Source organism: Melozone crissalis, unplaced genomic scaffold (genome assembly GCF_028551555.1).
Source record: "Melozone crissalis strain CALT ecotype California unplaced genomic scaffold, PUWL_Pcris_2 ptg000027l_1, whole genome shotgun sequence".
Taxonomy (NCBI): Eukaryota; Metazoa; Chordata; class Aves; order Passeriformes; family Passerellidae; genus Melozone; species Melozone crissalis.
The window spans coordinates 38539290-38562875 of NW_026535805.1; the positions used below are offsets into that span (position 1 = coordinate 38539290).

General features: G+C 45.6%; 1 protein-coding gene across 2 annotated transcripts; it reads left to right on the forward strand.

The window, feature by feature from the left end:
- Window positions 1–9629, forward strand: ZBTB2 (zinc finger and BTB domain containing 2). Of its 2 annotated transcripts, XM_054279618.1 has the most exons (3): window positions 1–73; window positions 3812–3995; window positions 5982–9629. In XM_054279618.1, exons 2-3 carry the CDS (start codon window positions 3823–3825, stop codon window positions 7342–7344), a joined length of 1536 nt encoding a protein of 511 aa, XP_054135593.1. In that variant the 5' UTR covers window positions 1–73; window positions 3812–3822; the 3' UTR covers window positions 7345–9629. The 2 variants fall into 2 exon arrangements, with proteins under 2 accessions (XP_054135593.1, XP_054135592.1); XM_054279617.1 differs by lacking the exon at window positions 1–73 and having other exon boundaries at window positions 3790–3995.
- Window positions 9630–23586: the final 13957 nt, after the last annotated feature.

Sequence of the window (23586 nt, forward strand, 5' to 3'; positions counted from 1 at the left end):
TGTTGCTGCTGCCGGGCGCGGAGACGGCGGCGGCCCCCGCGCGGCGGCACCCGGCGGCCCCCACGCCCCCCAGGTGAGCGAGCACCGGCCGCGCCGCGCCCGCCCCGCGGGGCAGCCCGGCCCCGCCGCCCGCACGTGCGCCTGGCCCCGTCGCGCCGGCCGCGGCCCGGGCTGAGGCGGCGGCGGCGGGGGCGCGGCGGGGCCTGCTCGGCCCTACCTCCGCATTGTGTGTGAAGGGCTCCCCGGGCCCCGCCGGGTCCGAGCGGGCCGAGGGGCTTTGCGGGGCGGGAGGTGGAACTGCCCGGTGAATCCCCACCGGGCCGAACCGGGCCGGGCCGGGCGGCTCCATCCGGGACACGGTACGGGGTGGGGGGGGGGATGGGTGCGCACCGAGGGTAGGGCCGGGCCGAGCCGGAGGGGAGTGGGTGGGTCGCGGAGAGAGAGAAAGAGAGGGAGGAGGCCGGGGGGGGCCGGTGCCGCCCGGCGCGGGGCTCGGCTCGGCCGGTTGAGGCCCGCGCTGCCTCCCTCCCGCCCCCTCCGGCGGCGGTGGCGGCGGCAGCAGCAGCAGCAGCAGCAGCAGCGGGATCCGGCGCGCGCGGGGCGGGGCGGCCCCGCCTGTCCCCCGCCCCCCCCCGGCGGGTTGGGATGGGCCGGCCCTGGCGGCGGCGGCGGCGGCGGCTCCTCTTCCCGTCTCGCGCGCCCTGGCGGCTCCGCTCGCGCTGCGTCTCGCGCGCCGTCTCCGTCCCGTCCGTGCGCGCGTGGCGTGCGCGGGGGGAGTGGGCGGGGCCATCGGGAGGAGGGAGGGGCGGGGCGCAGCCAGTGAGAGCGGCGCGCGGCCGCCCGGCCTTCCGCCCCGGCGGCCAATGGGAGCGCGCCGTCCGCTCCCGCACTGGGGCCGAGCGTGCTCCGGGCATGGAGCGGGCGCGCGGCCGGACACGCCCCCGGTCCGGAGAAGGCGGGAGCGCCCCGGGGGCACGGGGGGTGGGAGGCACGGAAGGCCCGTCCCGGCTCCCCGCCCGCCGCCCGGGCTGAGGGCGAAGGCCGAGCGGGCGCCTGCCGCCGCTGCGGGAGGCGCGGCGCGTCCGTGAGCGGCCGGGGCCGCGCCGGTGCCCTCTGCCGTCGGAGCGGGAGCAGCGCCGCGGGCTCGGTGCTGTCCAGGTTCGCTGCCCGGTGTGCGAGGGCAGAGCGGGAACCGCCGTGCCCGAGCTGCTCCCTGCCAGCCCCGTTGGCTGCCCGTGCCCGGCCCGGTCCCGCGGGGCGGTACCGGCGCTCCCCCGGTGTTATCCTGGGCCGGTGCCGCCCCCGTGTCCCGGCGGGGCCTCCCGAGCGAGCGCCCGGCCCGAACGGGCTCGGCCCCGCCCGCGTGGCGGCTCCGGCAGCGCCGAACGGATCCGGTAACTTGCAGAGGCAGAGCGGAGCCCGCCAGGGAGGCACTGTCCCCACGGGTCTCAGGGCACAAGAAGTGTTTCACACGCTTGTTGCATCGGTCAGCACTGAAATACCGCCTTGCCGATGTTAGTCGCCGCTTCATTGAGCTCGGGGTAAAATTCCTGATCACACGCATGCCTGTAATGTGCAAAGCGCTTTCCTCGCTCTTCTCATCTGCCCTGTCATTTCCTTAGAGTGTAATTACTGCAGTGCTTTTAGCTAGAGCGCTTAGGTATCATCCAGATACATGCAAAACACAATGTTGTGCACATGTATCATTTTTTTAAAAGTTCAATTCAGGTCTTTGAGGAAGGGCTTGCTGTTCGGGGTAAGAGTGAAGCTCCAAACTAAACACACTTAGGACGGTGATAACTAGAAAGAATGCTTGTCTGGCTCTGAGTGCCTTCACATCGGTGGTTTGCTCTGCTTGGCAAGTTTTATTGTCCAAGTGCAAACCAGACTGAATTTTAAAAATGTAAAACACATAATTAATCAAAATTAGAGGTAAAAAAAATCTAGCGAGTTTTCTGTAAATCACCCACATGGGGCATCTTGCAGGATTAAATAACGCCAAACATGATTTTTGTTCCTGCTGACAGCAAGTATTCCCTCTTGTGGAGAGAGAGAGAGAGAATCTTAGCCTATTGTATGTACAAACTTAGTTATCCAAACATTAGTTGAGGGAGGAGAATATGTAACTAAAGAGAGCTGAAGCCTAACTTCTTTTTCTCTTATTGACTGTAAGAAAAAAATCAGCTGTATCTTACACTGTATTTCTTTCTTTGTCTTTACACCCCTGTCTCCAGTGCGTTCTGATCTCATGTGAATGCGAGGGAATGCATTTGGTCCTGGTTATTCCTTTAAATATGAGGGAGTTCTTCTCTGTCCAGCAAGCAGAAATATTTGCTTCTCCAATGACTAAACATACTGGCATATTTCTGTTCTCTTTCCCAAAAAGCCGTGCTCTTACTGTATAAAAGAAACTAACTGTCTAAACCTGACTTAAATTCTGGTAACTTGCTGTTAAGTTTAGAGGGGAAAACACCCAAGACTTTTTACAAACTTTTTTATCCACTTCTAGTTTCACCTTCCCTTTCTGTTCAGTTCTGGTTCTGTTCTGGGCATTACAAGGCCAGGAATTTTGTTGGCTTCTCTTGCTGTTTTATATGTTTATGTACAGATTTACAGTGCTTCATACTTTCACTTTTGCCCAAAGCTCTATTTGCTTTGATTAAGTTTGTTTCCACTTGCTGATCTTACTAGCCCTATATTCATCCATCCATCCATCCATCCATCCAGCCATGGGTAACTGTCCTGATGTGTTTTCCTGTGTGTTTTTTTCCCTCAAAGTTACCAATTTTTACTTCCAAGACTGCCCTTGAATCCTTGAGAAAAGGTTTAAAGCCCTTAGGTAGTTCTTTGTGGGCAGCCTCCAGCACCTGGTACCAGGAGGTGCCCAGGAGGGTGAGGGGCAGTGGAAGCCCTGGCCTAGGGGGGCTCAGTCAGTGCCACATTGCACCCCTGGTTATCCTGCCTGGTGGGTGGCCAGTGGCCAGCCATGGACAGAACTGCACCTCCCACCCTTTGAGTTTCTTGATTTTCTAGGCAGGCATGAGGCATGCAGACTTCTTAAAAATGCTGTTGTGGCTGCTCTCAATAAATAGATCAATAGTTATTAGGTGAAAATGTTGACCCCTCCTGTATTGATAGTCCAGAGGGCTTGCCAATACCTAAAATGAATTCACTGTTTGAGCCTGGGAAGATTCAGGTATGTATCTGGTATTTCCCAGGAGAGGGCATAACCATAACAAATGTTCAGTTATTTAACGCTGGCCTTGGATTCAGCTGGATGGACTCATAACTTTTAGGTAAAAGATACACAGAGACACTGAAATTCTAGGTTAAAATTATCTAACTTGTCTTTTATTGGGTTGTGTCACTCCCACTTGTGTGAGTGAGTGACTGACATCAGAAAGGAAAATCAGTTTTCCTATTTGAGCAGACAAGTGGCAACCAAAACACTTTCTTTTTCCCACTCTGTATAGGTGTTTTTACTACTTGTTAATATATCTTCCTCTTCCTTAGCTATTTATATTTCTATATCCAAGTACTCACACCATGCCTTTCCAGAACAATTTGGTCCTGGTTCTCCTTTGCTCTTTAAGCCTTGGCAAATCACTCACACCTTTGTGAATCACATTTCCCATCATGAAAGAGAAGTCCTTGCCTATGTGTAAGGTATCTTTTTTACAGTAACTTGGGATTAAGATGTGTTACTAAAGTATGACATCTGGATATTGGAGAAAATATCTGTTATGACACAGCTACTGTTGCATCTGTGCATCTACTGTAAAGTTTTACATGCAAGTCATTTGCTTTTCAGAGTATAAAAAAATGGATTTGGCCAACCATGGACTTATTCTGCTGCAGCAGCTAAATGCTCAGAGAGAGTTCGGTTTCCTGTGTGACTGCACAGTTGCCATTGGGGATGTCTACTTCAAGGCACACAAATCTGTCCTCGCTTCTTTCTCCAACTACTTCAAGATGTTGTTTGTTCATCAAACCAGGTAACTCTAAAAAGGTTCACGGTTTAAATGTTGTTCAGTTAACTAAGCTAAGGGAGTCTAGCAACAAAATGTTCTTTTTGCTTCTTGTTAGGACATAAAGAGCATCTTAACTGCAAACAGTCTTAACTGCAAACTAGAACCTCACTTTCAAACATATTAAAGTTGAACTGTGATTCATTAACACTAATTTTATAATTAAGCACAAGTTCTTTATCCTTAAAAAAGCATAGAAAATTTAATTTCTACAATTGAATACTTCAAGAATCCTGTCTTCTCTGCTGCACTTTCCTTCCCCCACTCACTGTCTTCTACTCTGTCTTGACACTGTTCTTGACATTTGTGCAATGTTACATACAATCCAATAAGTACTTGCTAGGAGATTTTGAGAAATAAACTTACAAAAGAGGTATATGTGTTTAATTTCTTTGCATTTTATTGTCAATTAAATAATAGAATACTATGTAATGGTGGAAAATAAGGGGGTTTGGGGTACTTTTCTTTCAGTGTTTTTTTTTTAATTATTTCTGTACCACAGGCTTACATTGAGGAGATAATTGAAAAGATCACAAGAGTGTGAGACCACTTTAAAGATTTTTTTGGTCTTTTTCCAAAATACTTGACCTAACTCAAAAGTTAAAGTGATTCACACTTAACTCTTTGGCTAAGAGTTCTTAGCCAGAAGTGAAGTGCTAGGAGAGAAGTGCATTTGCATTTCTGAAACAGGACTGCAGGCAGATGTTGTCAGTCTTGATGCTCCATCAGGAGCGCACAGTCATCTTTGAAGGACAGTATTGCAGGTTTACTTTTGAGTCACATATCTGAATTCAGAAGCGGTCACAGAGAGAGCTCAAGAAGGGTGCACCTCAAGAAAGAGAAGAATTGGCTATAATTTCCTCCTCAGCTTGGTAGCCTACTGTAGTTAGAGCATTCAGACCACAGCACGTAATCATGCCCATTTCTGAATTTCTGTGGTTTATTTATGTTTGTTTCTAATAGAGGACCTACAAATACTTATGAAAAATAATTAGAATCCCAGTTCCTCTCGTGTTAGCTAACTGATCTCACCAGGATGTTCCCTGTTTCCTTTCTTGTTCTGTGAACCTTGCCTTACTTTCTGCACAGAGATACAGCCTCAGCTAGAGCAGTGGTGGCTGTCTCAGTCCAGAGCATCATAAAGGTTGATGCATAGGGCACACTCTGAGCTGGAGGGTGGTGTTGGTTTCAGTCCTCTTGGGCTGAAGAGGGGATCACAGCCAAAGCATCTCCCTTTGAGTGCTCTAATCAAGGGACTGCTACGCTGAACAGGCAGTCCGCTGGTGCTGCTGTTTTTCCCTCCCTATTCAAGGAAAAAATCTGCTGTTCTGCTGTGTACAAAACCTGGATTCCAGGGGCTACACCTGTTGCATGAGATCTCTGGGTGAATTCACACTCTGTACCGCATGGTTTCTGGATCATAATGCACTTGTGACAACACAACACCACACATTTGCAGAACTGTAGCTGTAAACCCTAGTAGGACATAGAATCCCAGCAGGCAGGTGGCAGATGAATTAGGTGTTTTCAGGACTAAATACTGAGAAAAGTTTATTGGACTGTGAATTTAGAGTCCCGTGCTAGCAGGTTGTAATTTAGCTACAGATGTGTTTGAATCCAGCCAACAAAAGGGGGAAAATGTCTTTGCAGTTTACAAAATATATTAATATGTGACAACACATTTACACAACATAACAGCAATTTAAAATGGTATAGGTCGCAATGGGACAGCTTTGCTTTCAAGCCAGTTACTTCACTGAGGAAAGAAGTCATCTTTCAAGTAGCTCCTGAGATTAGCTCTTTCACAGTAAAGCATTTCCCTTTATATTTATTGCAGATTCTGTCTTTTGAATTTAAGTAGAAACCTCCTATTTTTATCAAGGCTTGAATAACCTAGAACTGGGAAAAAATCTTTTCCTTATGTCTTATTTATAATTTTGTTTCACCTTTCAGTGAATGTGTCCGTTTGAAAGCGACCGACATACAGCCAGATATCTTCAGTTATCTCTTGCATTTGATGTACACTGGGAAGATGGCACCACAACTCATTGACCCAGTTCGACTAGAACAGGGAATAAAGTTTCTGCATGCATATCCACTAATTCAAGAGGCCAGCCTTGCAAGTCAGGGAACTTTTTCTCACCCAGATCAAGTCTTTCCATTAGCATCTTCATTATATGGCATTCAGATTGCAGATCACCAGATAAGGCATCCCACTAAGGTTACGTCAGCGACTGACAAACTTGGGCGAGAACCACGGCCTCAGACATCCCGGATGAGCCAAGAGCAGGCTTCTGACGGCTCACAGCTCTCGCAGTTGGGTGCAAATCTGCCACAAGTGTCCCGGACAAATATGTCTGCTTCTGACCCATTGCCATCTTCTCTGTCTCCGGAATTGGTATCTGCTGCTGGTAATAATTCACCTTCGGGAGAAGAGGCCAATATGGAAGCATCTTCTTCAGATGAGCAGCCTGCCTCTCTCACAATAGCACATGTCAAGCCAAGCATTATGAAAAGGAACGGAAGCTTCCCAAAATACTATGCCTGTCACCTCTGTGGCCGCCGGTTCAACCTGCGCAGCAGCTTGCGGGAGCACCTGCAGATCCACACGGGAGTTCCCTTCACATCTAGCCAGCAGGGAGAAAGTAATATTTCTTTGTCTCTTTGTAACAACACGGCTGATAAAGATGCCATGGAAGTGCCTGAAGCGGGGATGATTAGTGACAGCGAGCTGCAGCAGATCTCAGACTCCCCAATAATTGATGGGCAGCAGCAGTCAGAGACGCCTCCCCCCTCCGATATCGCAGATATCGACAACCTGGAGCAGGCAGATCAAGAGAGGGAGGTAAAGAGACGGAAATACGAATGTTCCATCTGTGGTCGCAAATTTATTCAGAAAAGCCACTGGAGGGAGCACATGTACATACACACGGGCAAGCCCTTCAAGTGCAGCACTTGTGACAAAAGCTTTTGTAGGGCTAACCAGGCTGCCCGACACGTGTGCCTAAACCAGAGCATGGACACGTACACCATGGTGGATAAACAGACTCTGGAGCTCTGTACCTTTGAGGAAGGCAGTCAAATGGACAACATGCTTGTACAGACCAACAAGCCCTACAAATGTAACTTGTGTGACAAAACTTTTTCAACTCCCAATGAAGTAGTCAAACATTCGTGCCAAAATCAAAACTCTGTCTTTACGCTAGAAGAAGATCGCTCCATTCTGTTAGGTGGTGGGGACACAGAAGCCACAGAGACTGATAACGCAGTGTTAGCCTCCATCAAAAAGGAGCAGGAAGCAGTGTTGTTAGACTGAATGTGAAACCTATATCAATTTTTTAAAGTTTCTTTACTCATTTTTTATTAAATCAATTTTTTCCTCCCCCTACCTCTTACCTCACTTACCCCTCCCATCTTTTCCAGCAACCTCCTTCCCACCCTTTGTCTTCAGCAACCAGAACTGTACTGGCACATTAAGGAAATTGGACTTTGCCTCTCCCACCAAAACAAACAAAAAGCTCTTGCATCAAACCACAACAAAATTGATTTTAATACAAAGGAACATGTGGAAAAACGATCCAGCTAACTATGTTGATAGTATTAGTTATTCCAAATTTAATAGATTTTAAACAAAATTTAGATTGCTTTAAAGTGTATTTAGATACGATGATGAGTGTAATCAGAAACAGAGTATCAGTTTGGTAAGCCAAGGATATATGTATTTTAGTTTCCCTGGTAGAAGGCATTTTGAGATCTGGCAGATTAAACACCATGCTCTTTACAAGTCCACATGCAAGTTGATTAAGGTTATAACCTAAGCCCTCAGAACTTTTCCTCAAGGAATGCAGGAATCTCTGTTCATTGAGTTAAAAAGAGTTGAGGGTGTTGGTTTTCTTTTAGCTGTATGTTTTTCTTCAAGTATGCCTTTGGGTATCTGTTTCAGAGTCAAGCCAAGTCGTTACTTAGTCAAATTCTGACTTAAGTAGCTGTAATAGTAATGTGATGGCAATCTTTATATATATATATATATAAATACTGTATATGTATAAAGATTTATATATATATAAAGTGTCTGTGTGTATATTTGGTACAGGTAAATAAATGCACACATCCTTTTTAAGTAACTGGCCGTCTGCTCTCAGATTCAGCCTGGAATGTCTTCTGGTTGTTTGACAAAGCTAGTCATTGCACAGGTTGCTTTTAGCCAAATTTGAAACGTCCTGAGCTGTGTGCATTTTTATTGACCTGTTGAAGAGAAGCCAGTAGGTAAGTGTTGTCACCCAAGCTACCAAGGAAACTAGAGAAGTGGCATACTGGTGAGCACTGCACCATCATTAGTGAGCACATGCGTGTGTTGTTAGCTATACAGAGCTTTGAGTCATTCTGGATGAAAGGAGAGAGAAAAAGCTTTATTCCCTTACTCAGGCAAGGAATGTCCATGATTTCATTTGGTCTAATGGCATGAGTTAAGAGGAAGGAAAAGCGGTGTTATAGCAACAGGTGATCATGGTTGTTTTAAAATGAATCTGTAGTGCTGGCTGGGAAATTCTGCTCTATGAGAGTCCTGTTATTTTGAAAGCCAAGACAAAGCCTGCAAAAACTGAAAGGGTGAATTCTGTAGTTTTAGTTACTGCTGATGGTAGTACTGCATCTTTGTGTTAAAAATCAAGTTGTTGATTTTTATTATTTTATATAGATGCCCAGATTTTTTGCTGGTAGCCTAAAAACCTAAACTGACAGCAGCAGTGAAGCCCACTGAGCAATTACTGGGCCAACAGAAGGTCTAAGTGGACAGAAAAAGTGCCCCATCATAAATGGAGACAGTGTGTGTTTGGGGGGAGGGGTGGGAGAGGGCAAGTCACAAACCACAGCTCTTCTCTGTGTATACGTTTAAACTGAATATCATCTTTTTGTGTATAGTTAAGTTCTCAGATTTGTAAGTTTTTATACATCATTTCATTGAATAAAAACTGAATTAAATGGGATATGATTTATTGAGTTGAAGGTGAAAGGTTGTTGGTGTTCGGTCTTCCTGGATGAGCTCTTGCTGAATGAGTTTAAAAGCCAAGCAGTGTATTCTGTTTATCAGACTAAAACCTCCATCACACATGTGAACAATGAGCTTACTAAAACTTGAGGTGGATTTAGCACAAAAAGTCTCTACATACTAGATTTTTTCCCAGTTTATTATAATGTGACCATTATTGTAAAGTTTATTGTAAGTGCTGTTGATTTTATTTTCTCTCTTTTATTAGAGTAATAGGTTTAAAATCAATTGACTTCAAAGTATAGAAGTCTTTTGAGGTAAAAAAATAACATCTTAGAGAATTATTTTAGTGCTGCCCATTTTAAAACTTTAGGATCCTCATCTACCAGTATAATTTCCTTAAATGTGGGTTTTATTTCATCTTTCTTAGTCCAAAATGCTCTGAGAATAGAAAAACAAAAGAATAAACCTTTCCTAGTTCAGGTTAACATCAGCTTTTGAGATATCTGTGGTTTAGGGGATAGTCACAAGTTCATTTCCACAATGACTGAAGCTGCTAAAGGTGCTACCACCTCAGCTGTTAGTTACTGCTTAGATGCTTTTTTTTTTTTTTTTTTTTTAAATACAATGCTCCAGTTCTGCTGTGGGGCAAAGTACAGCAGTTCAGCTCAACTCCCCAGATGGCTGGTTGTGTAAGGGTGCATGTGGCCACAACATTTATTGTGAGACATTATTCCTGCTCTCACTTCTCCACTGTTTGGACATCATGATGTTTTCTAGGTTATGTGTTGAATGGACTCAAGCAAAAAACAACCAGTCTTAAAAGAAGCTATTTTTCTGTCAAACTTGTTCCTTATTTTAGCTCTGCAGAAGGTTTTGAACAGTTCACAGATTGTGCAGAGACAGAGATGAGCTGGGAAGAGCCTTACTGAAGCCAGCATTGCTGCTGGCAGCACCCAGGCTGTAGAAGATGGGAAGTGGTGACTCCCACTCGGGCAGGCAGCTCCTCTGGAGGGCAGAGTGGCCTTGCAGGCTGGTGTGCTGCCCAGCAGGAATGAGCAGGGTGGGGCAGGGAAACAAGCAGCCATGGAAGGAGTTGGTTGTGATGGTCCTGTTGCTACAAGGAATGTGAAATTGCAGGCTCAGCAGAGATACTTTCACCTGTTAATATTTATTCTTATGAAATAACACTGTCAGGTAAAGAGAAAAAAAAAAGCCACAATAAAGAGACTGTTTTAATATGTGTTGAGCTATGATAATGGTTTCTTTTAAATACCCTTTTATTGTCTGATGCTCCATTGGGATATTTAAGTCATTGACTTTCAATTTCATGAGCAGTTTTGTTCCTTTACAACATATTAGAAACAGTATAATTCTGGTTAACAGCAGCATCAAGAATTTGGGAAATTGCAGCACAAATGCAGTTTTGCTCAAGCTTCTTTTTCTAAACCCTCTGAATTATTGTTACAGTTAGAGATAACTCCGGGGTCTGGTTTTCAGTTTGACTTGGAGATTTGTGACTGAGTTGCTCATTGCTCATTCAGTCTGCTCACCTGCTGAAGTTGTGAATTTTCTACCAAATAAAAGCAGACATCTTAGCAGGAACTGCTGAGAAGTTGGTGAAAATCTGCCATCATTCAAGGCCGTGGGCTGGAACTTCAACTCCATGTTTTTCCAAAGGAATATCTTCAAAGGTAATTTCCTAGGCATGTCACTTGACATCTCTGCCTTGACTTCAAAAGTACCAAACACCTACAAATCTCTCTGCTCCAATAGAGGATTATCACTTCTGAAAGTGAAGTTTCCAGTCCATTGCAGTCAATATTTTTCCATCAAGTATCTTCTCCATCACTGGTCTGATAATCATTCTGCTTCAGCAGAGGGAGAATTTATCAGAAGACTTGTGTAACAAACATTGGATACTTAAAATTGCTCCTGTTTGCACTGCAGAGCCTACAGTTGCTGTCTTGATGTTTAAAAAATCTGGCTGGCTCTTCAGCTCCAAATCCCATAAAGTAACAGCCTCAGTCACAAAAACTTGTGACTTGCAAGAGGAAAAAAAAAAAGAAACCTATTTCATTCTGTTTATTTTAAATAATTTCTTTGGCATTGCAACATCTTTTGCATCTTTTTTTAAAGGAGACCTGGTTAGACTCAAGCAGGTGCTGTGGTACCTGGTACCTGCTGGCATCACAGCCTCTCAATGATTTTTTTCCCAATCTGCTTAACTGGAGGATTATCTTGATTGGGTATTTTGCCTTTGTGGAGAGTAATACAATTCTTTAGATATTCTTGTCCCAAGCACTTAAAGACCAATCAGATTAATTCTTGACCAAGTTCAAGTAAGTTTCCTTGATTGTATTTCCACATCTTTTAATCTTGAAAAGTAAAGGCATATAAAGGAAGTTAATTTTAGAGTTCTGTCATTGATTCTCCTCTTTATTGCTTCCCAAACATCAACAAGTGTTTTAAGATACTTCATAGTTATGAATGATTAGGAGTAATCGGGTTACTTTAAAAAAAAAATTTAAAACTAATTAGATTCCTACTTCAACACTGTAAATGTTACACTGTTAATTACAGCAGCATACTTTGGTTAATGAAATCTAAGTGGCAGACTACCAGTGGTGATGGAGGCTGGCTGTTCAGGTACTCCAGCTGTTACTCTAAGACAGAATGATTCCACTTCTGCAGCTCTTGTTTTGTTCACTTGTTTTTATTTGCAAAAATGCCTATTCTCACTGGATAATGAAATCCCACTCATACCAAAAGTAGAACAAAACAGAGAGAAGCAGGAAATCTTTTGCAACACCATTAATGTGCATTTGCCAAATTATCTGTGATCATATCTAGAAATAAGAGGAATTCACTGTCCTTAAATATGGTCTCCTATCAAGTCTGCCATTAGGAAGGACATATTTAGACGGAATTTGGCCAAAATCACAAAACACATTTCCTGTGCAGTACAGCCCTGGTGCTGTGATGTTGGTGCATCCATGCTCGTGAACAGATCACATGTGCCAAGATGCAAGAGCTCAGCATGGCCTAGGAGCAGCTGCCTGTGACTGTTGTCATTCCTTGAGGAATGAGTGCCAGTGTTTCAGTGCCAAAGGAGCTGCCAGCAGGACTTCCTCATATTCAGCCCATGCCTATTGCCTTGGCCAAAGCTGAAGCCTTCCTGGAACCTTAGGAAATCTGCTCAGAGAAGAGAGAAGCAGAGCCACAAAATGAAAGTTCACTTACTGTACTGCTCTGTGGAGTGTGGAGGAGGCACCCACCACTCCAGCATGCCTCAGCACAGATCCACAGCCTGTATCCAATCTGCTTACTGTGTCAGGACTCATTTTGAAGCAGCTCATACACTTTGTAAGGGAGCTTCCTGATCAATCCATTGTTTCCTTCTATCCTTAATCTCTCAGCCATATGGTTAAAGCATTTTCTATTTTGTTACTACTGTATTGTGCAATTCCAGTTTCAGCAGTGAATTATTTCATACATTGCCGTTGTGTATTTGGGTCTCTCAAATTCACAGAGCAATGTACTCTGTCAATCAAGATTTATTTCATGAGCTTATTAGGTAAAAGTCAAACCAGGCTACTTTTGACAAATTAGTCTGATCTTTCATTGTGTTGCTTCAACAATGCACACATTCATTAACTCAGGAACTGACTGAAGCGCATGCTTATGAGCAAGAGAGTTGTCAGGGTGAGGGTCAGGGTGCTCATCCTTCCTTTGCCTCATGCTGCAGGTGTCCCCTCCATCACCCTGGGAAGCAGGAGAGCCTCAGCAGCCTGGCTTCTGCTGGATCTGCTGCCAAAGGCTTTTGGGGTGAGCTGGTGTATTCCTGTATTCCCAGCTTGGAAGCCCGGTCTGTACCTTTCCTGTGGCTTGTTGCAGCTCACTCCAAAGTCTTCCAGGCTCACCAGACCTGCCAAGCAGTCACTTGTGCCAGGCTGCAGTCACTTGTGCCACTGTTCCTGCAGCCACAGGCACTTCTGGCAGCAGGGCTGGGCCTCAGCAGGGGCTGTACCTCGGGGAGCACCAAGCAGGAGCCAAGCCAGAGCTGCTGTGGATCTGGGCCCCTTTTCTGCTGCTGCCCTCTCATCTCCTGACTTGAGCCAGTCTGGCACCAAATACAGCAGGGATCTGGAACTCTGCTGCAAACTCAGCTCTAGATAATGAAAAGTTAACACAATTAACAGAAGTTAAAAATTAACAAAAGTTAACACAATTTTTCAAAGCACAGCTTTTGGGCAGCCGTGGATATGGACACTGGCCACGGGCTCTCTGTTGGTCTCTGCCAGCATGAAGGTCCCAACCCAGCAGGAGCAGGCCTTTCCTGAGTGTCCCTATAAAAGGGTAAAGTCAGGAAAAAGTGGAAGGTCAGGTCCTTCCACCCCAGCAGTAGTGCTCAAAGGATGTGAAGTGAAATAGTCACTGAAAGTATGTGATTGGCAGGTGCTGAGGAAAGGAAGGGATGCCCCATCACCAAACCAGCACCACTCCAGCTGCTGGCACACAGACAGACATATGCACAGAATATGGAGTAATAATTGTTCAATAATAATAATAATAATAATAATAATAATAATAATAATAATAATAATAATAATCTTGTTCTTCAATATAATTGCATTCTTACACATAATTAATTTTTAATCTCATTTTGAGGCACCTTTGCAATACTGATAACAGAATGGGGACCCAGAACAAGTCCTGATTTGTGCACAAGAACTGAAAAAAGAACATTTGTAGAAACTTTATCCTTGTTCACTGAGTTTATTAACGTTCAAAATTTTCATGGCCTTTCAAATAAAACTGTAGTATGATATTAATTTTTTAAAAACCCTACTACAGGCATAACTTGAAGGATGTAAGTGTTGCTGTGCATCACTCTCTGTCACATAGGAAATGTCTCAGAGGAAAGGGCCACAATATCACCAGTTTTTTCTGAGTGTATCTGCTGCAAGCAAAGCAAAAGCAAAAATCAGCAGAAGGAATCAGCTGAAATACGGATCAGCTTTCATCTGTGTGCAGAGCTGTGCCACATAGAGTGGAAAGTCAACGTGGTGAAACAGCAGCTCAAACTAAGTGGGGAGAGTCTGAAAGAGCTGAGCAGTTATTCAGGAAGCAGCCACCTAAGCTGTGAAGCTGTGATCATGCCTGTAAAGACACCACCTTTCCTGTTTTGGGGTGGGGTTTGGGCTTTTTGTTTTGCTTTGGGATTTTTTACATTATATTAACTATTTCCTCTTAGAAGAGTGGTACACTTACCCCAGGGAATGGGAGCACTACCTTCAGTTCTCGTTAGCTCAAGAGTCAGAAATTTCTTAGCTTGGGATTTGCATTTGTGTCTTAAAAGAGCATACTAGGAATTTGGAAATTGTGGCTGTATTAATGCTTTTTCCACCCTTCCCCCCACCATAGATAGCTCCTCTTTCTCTTAAAGGAGATGTTTTGTGCTTCTAAAAAGAAGTTGACCTACAGAAATTAAAAGTCATCAATTCCTGTATCAATGGTAGACCCTGAGAAAGTCATCTAGTGTTGCAATGCCACAGAAAACATCTCTCTGATTCTGATACTATGCAAGGGAGCGTGAGTTGATGGTTTGCTCTGCATCTGGCCATGCTGGTGGGCTCCCTCAGAGTGCTTCCAGGAGCTGAGGTTTTGCATGGTGAGAGGAAAAAGTGCAGCTGCTGCTGCCAAGAGGATTTATTTGCTCTGTCATGCAGCTGCCAGTAGCGGTACTCGCTTGCAGAGCCACACCTCCATGCTGACTCTCACATGAGGAAATGAGCACATCTAGTTCCTCTTGCTGTCAAGGAATGTTATTAAACATGGCTCTGAGAGCTGGGAAATAGAGATACAATGACAGTGGCACTCAGCACTGATGTCTCTGCCACTGAGCACAACCAGGGTTTCCAAAGCAGTGATGCTCCAGGCTTCCAGAGGTCTCCTGGACAGAGCTGAACTGCTCTGCCTGAAGTGAAACAGGAGGCTTTGCAAAGTGCCAGCTTGCAAAGTGCTACAGACAAGGGCAGTTCCTCAATCTGTGTTTGAAACCTACCAGCTGGGTGGCAAAATTCTTTTTCAGTGTTTAATGGGACCAAGAAAATGCATTCATTTCTTGGTATCATCCCACAGCAGGAAATGTGTTAAGGTTATATGGATGAGTTGCTCCAGCTCTCAGGAACCCAAAGGAGATCCCAGGGAATTCAGGCACCTGCAGAAGCGATGGTTGGGGTCCAGGAGTGGCACTGCCTGTGACTGGGACTGTGGTGGCCAAGTCCCCAGTGCAGCAGCCATGCTGGGCCTGTCAAGAGAGGCACAGCCCAGCAGTGAGCATTGCCACAACCAAGAGAGGCACAGCCCAGCAGTCCCAGGCAGTTCCTGTCCTGGCCGTGCTCCCTCAGCTCCTCGTGCTCCTCCTCACTGCAGAGCAAGGGGCTGGAATGTCCTTGGCTTGGGGCAAGCACTACTCAGCAACAACTTCATCACCCCTGTGTTATCAACGTTATTCCCACACTGAGTGCAACACATGGCTCTGCACCAGCTGCTAGGGAGGCAATTAACTCTACCCTAGCCAGAACCAGGACAAGGATTAGGGTTAGGGTGGGGAGAGAAACAGAGTGGTGACCTCCCACGAGAATGGGGCTGCAAAAGAGCTGCTGAAGGAAGAGGGGAGCTGTAGAAAGCCAGTGTAGCCACCGGTGGAAAGTGAAGGCCTGGGACACTGCCTGTTCAGCTGGAATGACACCAAACAAGTATTTTAGCCACTGCAGCCACTAAACAGAATGTGATTTTCTCCCCTTCTCACTCAATCTTCTCTAATTTCAGCTTCAGTTTTCCCTTTCACTTGAGAGCACGTGCAGGACATGCCCTTGTTTCTGCCCCTGTCTCCTGATAGGAAAGGGGAGAAGGAGGCAGAGGAATCCTTGATGTCCTCCATGAGAGGAGTGGGTTGAGATATCTTCCATTATCTTGGCTCTGTTGTGCCGACCATGGCATGGAGCACACATGTAGCTACACTGAGCATTAAAGGCACTGCTTTTTATGACCATGACAAAAAGGTAAGGTCTTCAAAGAGCAATTGTGAGCACCCCTGAATGAAACCTCATGGATAAAGCTCCTGACTCTGCCACAGCCTTGGCAGCTGTTCTCCAAGACTGGCATCTCTCCAAAGGGCACATGGATGCCCAGTGTATCTGACAGAAAGAAGAGAATTATTGAAGTTTTATTAACAAAAACTTACTCTCTCAAGATTATTATTTTCCCAAGCAGTTCTTAGAGATGGAGATAAAAAGGTCTCAGTTAAGCAAATGCAGAAAATGGTCTAGGGAGCAGCTACACCTACCACCTTTTCTGATGCAGATTTCACTGAAGTGTAAAAAGCTTTGGGAGTGAGGCAGCGCATGCTTAACAATGAAATAAACACTCATGCTCTTTGCTTTTCAAAAGGCTTTATTACAGGGTAAGTGCACTTGCCTTCATAATGACCCCACTGCCCAGCTTCATGATCATCCTCTAAAACCATAATCTCTGGCTTCCTATTCAAAATATTTTTTTTCTTTTCATAATTATTTTACGTCAATCTTATTGTTACATATGATTGCATTCTTACAATTTGGAACCCAAAGTGGGTTGATGTTGCATGTGTCCAGGCAGTCACTCTTGCTCCAGTCCCCAGCCATCCCTTCTCTCCCACCTGGATGTACAGTGAGGGGGCCACACAGGGCAGATGAGTCCCAGGGACTGAGACACATTGATGGTTTTCTTCAACAACTCTAGGGCCTTCTTATGTTGTGGGCTCCATTCCCAGATGGCATTTTTCTTTAGTAAATTATGGAGTACTCAGATTATTACACTTGATCCTGGAATATGCCTCCTCCTAATAGTCTCTGGCGCAGCACATAACTAATTTCTTATTCTGGGACAGGGATAACCTTTGGATTTCTTGTAGCACCTGTTTGTCTCCCACCTGTCCATCTGACTCTCCAAAAGATGAATTTGTGACTGGGCTCTTGTTTAGTCTCTCTGGGATCTTGTGTACATAGTCTTCACAGGTTTTGTGAAGCAGCCCCTTTCTCCATCACTGATGCACTGCCTCACAGTGACCTCTTGTGGAAATTTTAACATTTCCAGCTCTTTAGGCAATGTAACATGAGCTATACATATGCCAGAACTACAGTTTAAGCTTTGGAATAGATAAGTAAATGTACAGTGAATTCTCTGGCAGATGAAAGCAAACCTCATCGATCTGCCCCCAGTGCTGGGGTCATGAAAAACAATTCTCTCACGTTGACAGTGGCCATCCATCATTAAGAGGAGTGACTGTATCAGCTATACTGGGAACGGATGCAGTGAGCGGTTTGGCAGCAGCTGCTGGGCCTCCATGATCTGCTGTTAGCTGCTCCTTGCCATGCAGGTGCCCAAGAGACCTCATCCCTAAAACCCTCTGCCTTGGTCATTACTTTTTTTGAAGTTGTACTTTGAAGTTGTTCTTTGTCACCACCATCCCTGGGTATGGATACCAGGGGATTATTATGAAGAAGGAAATTCAGCTAATTGATGTAAAACTGGTGCTGTTTGTACATTTAGCTGACTTAGAGTGTGCTCTTCATCTAGGTACATTTTCCACAACCTCTTGTACTCAGTGGTGCTTCTCTATTTCGCCAATTTGCTTTCTCCTTTTCACATAGAGATAGGCTGGCTCTTTTCCATTACCTTTATTTTCATTGAGGTCCTCCTCTGGTTTTCACCATTTGTGGTACCTACTGGGTGTATCTGCAAACAGGCTGAATGTCTTGAAAGACATTGTCACTTTTCCTTGGCTAATGATTCCAGTGCTCGCTCAGCTTCCCTTGCATCACGCTGCAGGTGTTCCCTCCATCACCCAGGAAGCAGGAGAGCCTCAGCAGCCCAGTTTCTGCTGGATCTGCTGCCAAAGGCTTTTGGGGTAAGCTGGTGTATCCCTGCCTCCGGGCTCAGAAGCCCAGTCTGTACCTTTCCTGTGGCTTGCAGCTCACTCTGAAGACTTTCAGGCTCCAAAACCAGCAGCCATCTAGAACTGAACTTGCATTTTCCCTTCAGAGCCCACTAAAGCAGCTCATCATTTCACACGTGTGTTTTGTGCACATACATCACTAATGCAAACTAATACTCTGCCCTGCTTTTTACTCTTCAACAGCTGCCAGAGCTGGGTGGAATTTCAGCTAGCTGGGAAGAAAACAGTTAGAAGTTTCCTCCTTTGCCACATCGATTTCTCCACCTTTTGAGATGTTATGAAGCAGGAGATAATGGTTCTACGTTTTCCTTTTGGTTTGTTTCTGAGACAAGCCCCAGCTGAGCCTCCTCCCGAGCATGCAGCGGCGGTGTGCAGGGACAGCGCTAGATGGTGCCGTCACACCGTGCAGCATCCCGGCCCTCCGCGGGGCAGCATCCCGGGCAGCATCCCCCTGGCAGCATCCCCTGGGCAGCATCTCTGGACAGCACCCCCGCACAGCATCCCCGGGCAGCATCTCCCAGGAGCATCTCCTGGCAGCATCTCCCAGCACAGCATCCCCTGGCAGCATCCCCCAGGAGCATCCCCCTGGCATCATCCCAGGGCATCATCCCAGGGCAGCATCCCCGGGCATCATCCCCGCAGGCAGTGGCTGCCCTGGAAAGCCAAGGAAAGGGGCAGGAGGGTCTGTGCAGCCCCGTCCCGCAGCGGGCTCGTCCCGGAGAGCAGAGCCTTTTCCACGGTGGGCTCCGGAGGCGGTTCCGCCGTTCCAATGAGAGGCGCCAGGTCCCGAGGCTGGCAGGGGCAGGTGCACCAGGGAAAAGACGCCTCGGGAGGATATCTTGTGTCCCCCACAGAGCGGCAGCGCTGCCAGGAGGGACCCGAGAGCTGATAAGCAGGTGGCAGAGAAGTTTCGGCGCAGCGGAAACATCGGCACGTCCCTGCACACCATGTTCCAGCGGCGCCAGGGAGGCGCAAGGCCAAGGCCAATTGTTTGAGCTTCAGTGCAGCTGCTGAAGTTCCCTGTCCCCAGGTCCAGAGAGGGGACAGAGCCCGAGCACGTCCTTGCCAGAGGGAGGGTGCGTGTATGCACATGTGTGTGTGCACACGAAGTACACAAATATCCATCTGCTCCTCCAGCCCAGAGCGCTGGCTTAGGAAGGGATGAAAAGTATTAACTCCCCAAGCATCAGCAGTAATACTCCCTCTGTTTAGTCTCCCTCCTCTCTGCTTAAGAGCCACAGTATCTTCTCACTTTATGGACACTCTGTGCTCATCGTTTGATTACATTTTGAGATCACAACAGAATTAGAAAGAGCCACAGATTCTTCCCTGGAACATTAAAACAGTCTAACCTCAGCGCTGCTCACTTGATAGTCTATTTAAGGCTCTTCTAAGCTGAGGAATCATTAATATTTCAGTCTTAGCCCATTTAAAATTCAAACACAACCTTCTAAACTTTGGTTTGTGTGCTATATTTAGAGTAGGAGCCAAGTAGAGGGTTTTGGTTTCTCCCTCAAGAAAATTCGTAACGAGCAGGACAATTGAGCTTTACACTTCAAAGATCATTATTAGTTAACCATACACTTCCTTGTTTCTTATTTCTAGCAAGTTTTTTAAAGCCCTCTTACTTGTCTTTCCTCTTGCAGAAAGGAAAGCACTACCTTCACACTCTTTGGTTCATTGGTAAGCATTATGTTAAAGCTATCAGCTTATCTTTAAAGTGAAGATACTCTCACTTCAAATGTTCATATGAACATGTTCTCCAAAGAGCACTTCATCCTTGAGAAGCCACAGTGGCCATATTATCTGCATTCCTGCAAACAGGTCGCAAATTCATGTTCAATAAAAGCACTCCTTTTTTCCAACTCATTTAAATATTTTCCTGGATTTGCAAATTGTGGAACCTCTCTGAGTTTTTTTTTCCTAATTCCAAATTTGTCATAATAAACATTCTGTTTCCAGTAGCAGCAATTTTACATCACTTGATGCAGGTTGGTCTCTGCTCCTGCAGTGCTCAAGCTGTTCTCTTCTGCTTCCCTGCTTGTTGTCAGTGCCACCCACCACCATTTTCCTGCTAATTTTAATTTGTCTCAATGGGAAAAAATAATCCTTACTTTTCCTAGTTTACAATTCAAAATTCAAGTATTATTTTTTCAGTGATATGCCAAGTTTCCTGGGTTTTGTGGTACAATATAGAAGTAGAGCAGGTTGCTTTGTTATAGCACATCATCCCTGTGTTCCCTGTACGGTAGTTAAAACTAAAAGTAGGATTTTGAGAAGTTTTAAGCAAAACCATCTCACCTGCTTAGATTGCAGGGTTTAACGCTACCCAAGTGATCCAAGCTCTTGACTGGAAAGAGAAAACAAAATGTGATGCCACTTCTATTGGAAAAATAAATAACTAGTAACAGGAACGTCCAGAGCCTTGAGACGCTTCAAGGGATATTTACAGAAAGAAGCATTGTCTGTTCTCTTTGTGAGCAACTATTGCCTATGAGTGAAAGAAAACCAAACAGCAATTTCAACATAGTCAATATACTGTCATGATTAATATGAGCCCAGAATGAATATGAGCCTGCTTCTACCAACTGGTGCCAATAATGGCTCAAGGGATTTGTCTGTTTGGAATTTTTAAATTAAACATGCTTTTCTATGAGAACTGTAAGCAATATGCCCAGCCTTTGCCACATCATTCATACCGATGCAGGTTCCCCCCTTGCATCTGCAAGGCATTAGCTGGCTCTGCTGTGGGGAGGAGAGAGGATGTATGAACTGGAATCCAATTGCAGGATCAAGACAGATTGTGCAAAAATCCAATAAAAGCATTTTCCCAGCAGGGAGATGTATACCAAAGAAAATAATGCTATTTTCAAGATTATTCAGCAAATACTCTAGTTTAGAAGAGTTCATGTCAGTTCCAGAATAACGGACAGTTCATATTTGTCCTTCAGATTCTTAATCATGCTCATGAAATGATAATGAAAACATTATTTGGGAGATTAAAAAATAAATGCAATTGGGCTAAGAAAACTTCCTCCGAATAAATAATGATTCCCCCTTGCCCCCTCTTCACCTAGCAGACTTTCCTTGGAGCTGTAACCTCCCAGCCTTCTCTACATAAGTGAACCAGTCTTGAAAACTTTACTCCTTTTTGTCCCTGGGCATACACTACCCTCAAACACTGGCTGAGCATCACCTCTGTCTGTCTTTTTGTTACCCTCATGGCTACCCTGGAATAGTGAAAGGAAGACATGCTAGTCCAGGTGGTTGCGTCAGAATTTCTGTTTCATACAGCTGCTTTTATGAGAAATTACAGGTACCACTGACTGTAATGCTGCCTCTGGGACTGTCCCATGAAAATCTCCCAGAAATTAATTTAAAAGTTCACCAGGAACCTGCTTACAAAGCAGAGACAGCTAGCTCGGGTAGGGGAGAGGAGGCCATAGTACTGCAGGCTGAGGGGACACAGGAGAGCCTCCCAGGGGAGCACTTTTGCTGGGGAGAAGGCAGGGATTGCTCCCCGGCTGCTTCCTGGGATGTCTGCCTTCCAGGGCAGCACCTGGCTTGCAAATGCATTGCAGTTTTCCGCAATCCCCTCTTGTCTGGCTGCTTAGAGAAAAGGCATCGTGTTGGTTATCCTCCCTGTCCTTGCAGGAGGGACAGAGGCCTATCTGTAGAACAGATGAAGAGGACAGGGTGAAGCTGACACAGAGACCATCCCCAGGGCACAGCTCCTGTGGCATATCAGACCTCTGCTCCCCTCATTTCATCAAATCATCATTCCTTGCCCTGCCCATGGCAGAGGGGGTTGGAACCAGATGGTCTTCAAGGCCCCACATGTCCCAAATAATTCTGTGATTATTCACAGCCTTTTCAAGCTCTGGAAGTGGATGTCATTTTCAAGGGGGAATACGAGATACTTCCTAAAACCCTTCTTCCTGTTCTAATGAGTTGATAGTATTTTTTCAGGAAGATGTTGAAGCAGAACAGAGACATGCTAACTTTACAGACAGCAGAACAGACACCAGACCCCTGACTTTAATTCTTACTTTTGTAAGGACTACATGTCATGCCCAACTAGAGATGACAGCAGCCCTGTTGCAGGTGTTAGCATTGTGGTGGCTGTTCCCACCTTGTTAGAAGTATCTCAAAACGTTCACAGAGCAAAGTCACCCCTCCTTTATCACATCATTCTTCCCCCTGCCAAATTAGAACTCCAAACCCCATGCTGCCAATTCCACTGGCCCTCTGCTCCACATTGCTGCTCATTCCAAGCCACATCCTTCCTTGTGAGGCCACCAGCCTCCTCAGGCCCGCTCCCCTCCCATGTGGCAGCTGTGAATGACAAACATCCAGCGTTCAGCATCCAGACAGGAACATCTCAGGAATCCTCTCTGCTTTTGGCAAACCTCCTGCCCATCCCCAAGCACTTGCTGTATCCAAGCTGTGCAGGTTCCTCAGTGAGCACAGCTGCCTCCCATATGCTCTGGATTGCATGGGAAAGCCAGATCCACTTCCATAGCCTGAGCTAACAGGCAGGATACTTGAGCTGTTGCCAATAAAACAACCCTGCAAGAGGAAACAGCAGACAAACTTCCTCGGGGTGCAAGAGGCTTGGACTCCAATCCCTGGTTAGATGCCTGTTCAGAGATTTCACTAAGCAGTATAAATACACAAATATTGCAGACAGGGCAGCAGAGGCTGTGTACACCTTGAGCACAAGGTCTGGCAGGAGATGCTGGTTTAATTTGTACCTCCAGATGCCAAAAGGGGACAGTGAGATCAGTCCCCTGCAGTGTGGGCCCTTGACACCATGCCAAAGCAAGATGAGGGTCAGGCTGCATGCAGTGCTCCAATATCCCTGCACTTGCTGCAATCAGTACAACTAGGTGTTTGCAGATACAGGATTCAGCATTTTAGCTGAGGATAGGAAGGCACCAATTATTACAAAACTAGTTCAGGTGTGAATCTGTGTTGAGATACACACACTGCTAATCAGCCTCAGCCACAGAACATGAACAGCTGGAAAAACTTCAGACATGAAGTCCAAGGTTTGCCAAGATAAAAAACAGGCACGCCCAGATTTCTGGTGCCATGAGTATACCCTCACTAAGCAGACGTGGGGGAGCCTAAAAGATATCAGTTATGAGCCCAAGACCCTCAATCTGCTAATCTATAACAAAGGTTTAGTGGACATTTATGTTGTTGCTTTGTTGAAGTTTTCTATACTTCAGTCACACCAGCAAGGTGTATGATTTACTAATTTTTCATTCTGGCTCACAGAATGCCATTTTCTATCTTGACTTTAATTAAAGTATTTCAGTCTTCAGGAGTACTCGATTCTTACTTCTTCTGAAATATGCACATTTTATTGAAACTTGGAGCCAAATCATAGTTTAATTCTGTAATTAGCTTCTGTAATTCACGTCAAAACCTGAATGTGAATTCTCAGGAGCAAATCTAACTGCCTGAAGATGAAGCAACCATCAGAAAACAATTTACACTAAGCAAGGTGAAAAGAAACTCACCACGTACACAAGTTAGAACAAATTTGTAGTTGCATTTTA